The sequence below is a fragment of the Oculina patagonica genome, chromosome 13 (genome assembly GCF_052425735.1).
Source record: "Oculina patagonica isolate OP01 chromosome 13, crgOcupat, whole genome shotgun sequence".
NCBI classification, from domain to species: Eukaryota; Metazoa; Cnidaria; class Anthozoa; order Scleractinia; family Oculinidae; genus Oculina; species Oculina patagonica.
Genome location: NC_135770.1, coordinates 18,240,839 through 18,248,382, shown reverse-complemented (window position 1 = coordinate 18,248,382; position 7,544 = coordinate 18,240,839). Strand labels below are relative to the sequence as shown.

Sequence of the window (7,544 nt, the reverse complement as noted above, 5' to 3'; positions counted from 1 at the left end):
ATATCTCTTGATGCAGGTGACTTTGTTCCAAGCAAGTATAACGCTGATAAGACTTGGTTAAGGACCAAAGTATCCGTTGCTACAATTACAATCAAAACGAATTCCCTCAAAGCGGAAGAAAAAAAAAGGGAAAAGTAGCAAATGACCTATACGCAAGGCTGGATTTAATTTGCAAACAAAATCGTATTTAAACATGTTTTCCAGGTTGAGTTAGGGAAGATGAAAATTAAAGTAAGTTTATTACTCAGTAAAAAAAATCCATGTTTATACTGGCTGAATAATAAAATAGACATTGTTAACCAGACTTCGCCAGGACCAGGAACAATCAGTTACAGAAATAATATTTTGAGTTGCTTAATTTTTGTATCATTTGCTCATTTTCCGGTATTAGGTACAAAATACAACAGACTTCTTGCTAGCGATACAAACGGCAGTGAACGTAAGTGTAAATGAGAAGTTGATAGATGTCCGCCAAGAAATCCTAAAGCTGGATCAAAAGGTAATTGGGACGAGAGTAAGGTTGTTTAAACTGTGAATTGTGTATTCGTGGAAGAGCAATGAAGGAAATGTTGATCACTAAGTAGTACAGGGAATGTTGGTGGCTGGCAGTGGTGCTGGTGGTAGAGTAGTGACCGCAAGTTAGACAATTAAAAGGGGCTCAAAACCGCTCAAAGCAGAGCTACAAAAGTGCACCAATGCACGGGACTAACCATAAACTCAAATAGATCAAAGTAAGAGAGGTGTTGCGCACGAGGCAGATCGATTTCCAGGATTGTGACCATGAAAAGGTTGAAACAATCCCGAAATGATGATATAAGTAGAATGGATTCCTTCAGTCATAATTTGGCACCTTGACAAAACCAAAGCTGCTGGTCTCTTTTTTGATATGTGGGATGCAGCTTGAAATTAAGTTTCGCTTTGCTCGTATGACTCTTAGACGAGACTGCGTTTAAGGTTAACAAAATCCATACAATTATACTAACAGCTTTTTCCTATCCCAGGTTATGAATACAAGTAACTCTCGACTTCTAATGGGTCCGCCTGGATATAATGGTACCCAGGGCCTTTCTGGACCTCCCGGGCCACCTGGTTCTGGCAACCTGACACTTTGTTCTTACAAAACAGCAAGCAGCACAGGCCAGAGTGCGGGCCTTTATGCCTCGGAATCGGTGCAAACAACTGAATTAGAGGTTGGTTTTTAAGCTAAACAAATAGTAATTCCAGACAGATTGGTCACTCAAAATTTAAGTGAGACGTAAAAGGTCGTAAAAGGATCCGGTCCTGGTACTTACTTATGCCAACTACGCGGTCAAAAAACTGAATGAAGTGTATAAGTAAAAAAAAATTTCATCAAAAGCTGTATGGCTTCTGAAATCGAAATAAAGTGCACTGTGCTGAGCTGTGCTGTGCTGCTGCGCTGCATTGTGCTGTGTTGTGTTCTCATGCCGTGGTGATGGCAACACCGGTATCACTTGTTTACAAAAATGAATAAAATGCGCACGTTCTCTGACAGTCACTCTGTTGAGGTACTAAATATATATGCACCACAGCCTATTTCTTTATCTAAAGCTTCTGCGAACTATTTATATGTTGCAGGGTAACAAGTTTCTTGGCGTTAACTGTGGCACAAATGACGCAAAAGTTGTTCGGCTCTCAAGCAGCATCTCAGGTGGCAAGAGAACCTACACGTGTACATGCAAGGCTACTCTGAGTACTGGAGACGCTAATATGTATTGTTACATTCACTACTGGGAGTGCCCGACCTAAAACAAAAGGGGAATCAGCAGTTTTCAACTTCAACCTTACCAACCTTTGATGATCTAAGATTAAGTGCGTGTTTCAACTAATCACCTGAGAGAGGAACGGTTCACCAGCGGCATGACAATTTAGCAGCTTAAACTTCTTTTCATTTGTGTTATGATCCAGTTAACCATATTACACACCGTCGAAGCATTTTTTAAAACCCTTATTTACACAAAACTGAAATCTTATGCGTGTTTTAGATTTTTCGCCTTAGAACTACAACTATAGCGTATTGGATGTTTGTAAAATTTGCATGGAAGAGCATCATTCTTAAAAAACTATTAAGCCATTCCGTATACCCGGGACTAAGACTAGCTTGGAATGGAAGGCTTTTTCGAGGGAATAACCTTGAAAACAGCTTAATTTAATTTGCATTTGACAAGATTTTTCGTTGAATTTAGGTCCAGCTCAATTTAAGATTACACACAACGGCGTTATTTAATGTCGTCCACATAAGCAAGAGAGTATAAACTGAGTCGTCGTTACCTCTAGAATATAAACAATTACCTGGTTGCTTTTTGTTTGTTTGCTTATAACAGTCAAATTGGTATTTATCTTAAATGGATTAGACATAATGTGAAATATTGGGCTTAGGCTTGCAAAGTAAATAAACAGTACTATCACAGCTGCAAAATACAATTTTCGTTTGTTCACTAGTTTCAAATATTTACAACTCGTAGAAAACAAAACATAATTTCAGGTGCTTCGAGCTAGCTTTAAAAGTGGTTCGTGCATATGAGCGTTATAATATAATAATAATAATTATTATTATTATTATTAATAATAATAATTATAAAAACAATATATAATTATAATAAAAACCTTCCCAAACTCCTTTGCAACTGAAAAATCGTCAATGCCAAATAACTTGGTCAGTTTGAAGTCAGCAGGAGTAGTACGTCGTATAGAAATAACTCTTACCATAAACTACTTCTTGTATAAGTCGTAGGACGATGACGTCATTAGTCACGTGACATTGCCCTGAAGTTCGTTTTTGCTCACTGTGACAAAGATATTTTGTTACTGAAAAAGCAGTCATTGCAGTTTGAAGCACATTGGTGTGAGGCATTTCAGACTGCCCGGGTACCGAAAAAAATATAAAAAATTAAGGGGGCTATGTACAATTTTCAAAAAGTGGGAGTCTGGGTACAAATGCGTATCTGGCGTTGCATTAAATGTGAGGAAGCAAAAAATTACATGTTGGTAGATATTTATATGTTAAGTACATTTTTATCACTTTTATTGTTATGACGTCATTGGTCACGTGACCAGAACGGACCGCAGTTTTAAATTCGCTTGAAAACTTTACCTGTATCTCTCTCTTAAGATTTTTTTACGCCAAGTTGTAGCTTTTTAAATAGTGTTTTTAAAAATGGCCATTATTACTTTTTCCTAAAAAAGGACGGCAGTAAAAAATACAACTGAAAAGTTTGTTGGCTTCCTTCTCAACGACAATTTGCGGTAGGAATAAAAGAAAATTTTGCCAAAGGAAGGAGTGTATGCTCTTTATAATAGCGTTGTCAGTTTTTTCTCATTTCAATTGCTTTTCGCGAGGTTGAATGTAATTTCTTCCAGACGAAAGGAGTGGGCCTGGGGAGAAGTTAAATAGCTGCCCCTCCCCCTCCCCCTCCCCCTGCTGGTGGTCACCCCAGCGGATTCCCCGTGGTCCGTATTGTGGGTTCATGAAGAGCATTTTCAAAATGGCGACTATGCGACAAAATTTTGAGTTATAGAGGACAGTTTTGTCGATGTTTTTCCTTCTTGACGCGATCAAAACGAGTCCCCAAACGTGGGAAAAACCTCCTTTATTTGTATTCCGGATAAAGAAGAATATGGAATGAGTAGAAACGTGCGAAAACGTGGGCAACAGAAACTAACAGGGACCTGAGGTGAGCGTTTCTCATTGAACAATGATTTTTTTAGACTGGTTAAAGCTTATGTCTTCGACGTTTATCATGATTATCAACTTAGCTTACTGGAATTAAAGCCTGGCTAGGCTTAAAAAAAATAGATGGTGAGAACAAGGCGATAGTATTAAATGGCAGTCATTTCGTCGAGGCATACAACTGTTATTTATGTTCGTTATCTGAATTTTAAGCTACTGTTTTCCAAATTAATAAGACTCGCATCCTTTCATTATTTATACATGAGGAAATGTTTCTCAAAATATTGACCAAGTGGCCATTTTAGACCGCAAAGAAAAATTACGTCAGGAAGATTTTATGTGATACCTTTGAAATTGGAAGAAACATTTCAGCTCAGTGTGATCTATTTTTTTAAGTTAGACTAGAGACTACTTGCAGTCAACCTGGTAGCTAATCTAGACTTTAATTAAACAGTGCTACTCCCGTTTTGGAATGCCTTTTTGGGTATGTTTAATAAATGAGACCATTTCTTAACTCAAAATTTGTTCTTCCCATGATGTTTTATTGTATTGGTAAACATAGATTTACGTTTCCTTTGCATTTTGTGGTTTACAGGTCAGGGACTAATAGAATGCCTAATGTTTTGACAGGACATTCTGGATTACTGTTCAGTGAGTTAAACTATGGAGTTCAGGTAATTGTTGATCTCAATTCCCTTCCTTCTCTCTACACACATTCATTGCCTGAGGCATTTAAGATCTGCTTTTTGACCAGACATTTGTCTACTTTACAAAAAATCTGTTTGTTTTTAAGGGCTGTATTTTCAGTTGTTGGATGACCTACAGTAGCATTTTAAAGTAGCAATGTAAAAAATCGCGAGGCCTTAAACTTAAGCAAGCCAGAAACCCTAATCCCAATATAAAGCTAACTGCAAGCAACATGATGTACCCTTTGGCAACCAAAGTGCTTTTAAGGCTAGCCAGAGTACTATATAGGCTAACCGGAATCTTATGTAGGCTAACTGGAATGGCTTTCATGGCTCGTATGTTTCATGACACATAAGTGCCATACAAGCCAAAATACCTAACTCCAATAAATAGCATAACCTGAAGCCACCTCAGCTAACTATACTCAGGCTAACTGGAGTACTGCTTAGGCTAACCAGGGAGCTTTTTAGGCCAACCAATGTGCTATTTGTATATAGTGGAATGGCTCTCATGACTTGTTGGCTCGCACTTTGTCAAGACCCAAGTTTTTTTTAACTCATATTAAAATTAGCCAAGCAGTAGCTGTAAATTCGATTTAAATAAACTTCAGCTTAGTTTTTGTTGGCAACCTGCTCTACAAGAATACCAAACATAGATTTCAGTGATGTAATGCTTTGAAATGAACAGATTACAAAATTCAGTTTTAGGGTCCAAAAAATTTTTAAAGATTATTAAAATAATATGACATTTTTCTGCAATAATTAATGAAAGGAAGGGCGCAAAGAAAATTGATTTCTTCCTTGCCTGACCTAGGTAGACTGGGCAAGGTGAAACCATTATAAGCCTACCCAAAGCCCCATGTTTCTTTCGAAACAACTACAACAAAAAATAAAAATCCATAAATGTCATTTGGCTATCTACAGTAACAAGTGGAAAAAAATATTGGATCCACTGGCCTAACATAAAAGCAGCCAGTTTTCACACACTGAAAAGGGCCATTTAATTTTAATATACAGTCTGCATGCTCGAAAATAGCAATTTCAGCAAAATAATAGTTTTTTGTTTGTTTTGTTTCTATTTACAGGTTACTTGGAAGACTTTGCAAGGGCATTCCTGTTAGTAAAAATGAACTCAAAAATACACACTGTGTCATTGTAATAAAATTATCACATGATTGATTCCCACATGCTGCCCGTTTAAACTTGAATATACTTAAGTGACATTGATGGCTTTTTATATAATATGAACATCCCAGAACCCAATAAGATGGGATCGAGGCGCGGTGGCCTAATGGTTAGTGCACCGGACTCCGGATCGAGCGGTCCAAGTTCGAGCCCCGGCCGGGGTCACTTGTGTTATGTTCTTGGGCAAGACACTTTACTCTCATAGTGCCTCTCGCCACCCAGGTGTATCAATGGGTACCGGCGACATAATGCTGGGCAGGGGGACCCTGCAGTGGACTAGCATCCCATTCAGGGGTGAGTAGAAATATTCCTAGCCGCTCAATGCTGCATAAACCAGGATAAGCTCCAGCAGTGTGGGCTGCTTGGCTCGTGGCTTCTCCTAGAACCCAATAAGGCTTCATGTAAATACTGACACTTAATTACATGTAAGTTTTAAAACCATTCTGAGGTTCATGACAAAACATTTTTGTTTCAATAAAAACATGTAAAAATAATGAAATAACAGAGAATTTACATAATTTTTATCACAGACCACAAATTTTACTCCAGGTTAAGTTAATGTGTCAAGTTGTTTTGCAGCACAGGCTTGGTTCCACAGGGTGTGGTTCCAAAAAATATCCATACCTCCCCCAAGGATGGTTCTTTGGTTTGGACCCTCCCACCCCCTGGGATTTCTAGTTTCGCCTCATACTTTCTTTAAAAAGTTTGTACTATTGAGACCCTCATCCCCCTCGGAATTTCCAATGACCATCCTTGGGGTGGGTATGGATATTTTCTGGAACCGCACAATGTGGGCATTTGCTTATGAAAGTAAGCTGCAGATTGATCTGATTGATACACACTAAGCTATTTTCACATTTACCTGTTTTCTATGGGATATATAATTATATATTGTTTTTACCGGTTTCACTTGTAATAATAATAATAATAATAATAATAATAATAATAATAATAATAATAATAACAATAATAATAATAATAATAATAATAATAATAATAATAATAATAATAATGTTATTTATCCAGGGAGCTCACATCACCAAAGGTGTTATTCAGTGACAAGATTAAAACATAGTTTAAGAATTAAAAAAAATACAAGATAAAAAATGTATAGTATTAAAGTTCACAATAAAAAGCATAGGATAAAAAATTTAGCTAAAAACTACATTCTTCAGGGCTTGCTTAAAAAGTAAAATGGACTTAATGTCTTGTATCGACTTGTCAAGCTTGTTCCAGTCTGCAAGTCCTTGGTATAAATTATAAAGGCGTTGCTTGCCATAATTACGTCTTATCCTCGGTAAATAAAAATTGGTTTTGCCACGGGTATTATAAGAATGAATGTCATAGTTTCTCTTTGTATCAAAATTAAAATCTATGAGGCCATTTACATATTTGAAAACGAATATGCAGCGGTGAAATAACCTGTGTTTCAAGAGTGTTGGCCAACCAAGTGTATTGAATGCTTCTGTAGAAGAGGAAAAACTTGGTAAACTAAGAATGCATAAAGTGTACCCGTAATCAACAATTCGCGTTACAGACTACATACGGAAAACACATATGTTGGGACAGATCCCATCTCCATCTAACCTCTCATACTGGTTTGTAATAAGAAACTTAGAAGGGGAATGACTACAAAGATAATATACAGCTTAGCGTTAAGCAAACTACGACTAATGGGTAGAACAATACCTCTAAACGTGCGCTTCAACTTTTGGTGAATTTCTTTCTTTTGTGCATTTCTTGGTCATTCTCTGCGAAACAACATCGTGAAAACATCAAATTCTGCGTATTTTGGACAACGTAAACGACGACTGCTAAATTTGTGTATTTTTCATTGGGGTTGAATGCCCTTTCCGCAGAGGGTTCGGGATTTCAAGTGACGGGGATGATCGGAGGATAATTTTGGGTTTGGCATTTTCGACTCCGATATTTTTTTGTATAATTAACGGTTTATTGAAAAACTTCAGTAGAAATATTAAAACTAA

The 7,544-nt window shown here is 37.2% G+C and overlaps 1 protein-coding gene across 1 annotated transcript in view; it reads left to right on the top strand.

The window, feature by feature from the left end:
* The window catches only part of LOC144634597 (uncharacterized), a 42,643-nt gene extending 40,201 nt beyond the window's left edge, over nucleotides 1-2,442 (top strand). The window contains exon 5 of the mRNA XM_078493612.1: nucleotides 1,597-2,442. Coding sequence (XP_078349738.1) covers nucleotides 1,597-1,767 — 171 coding nt within the window. The 3' untranslated portion in view covers nucleotides 1,768-2,442. The remainder of the gene's footprint in view (nucleotides 1-1,596) is intronic.
* The last annotated feature ends 5,102 nt before the right edge of the window (nucleotides 2,443-7,544 follow it).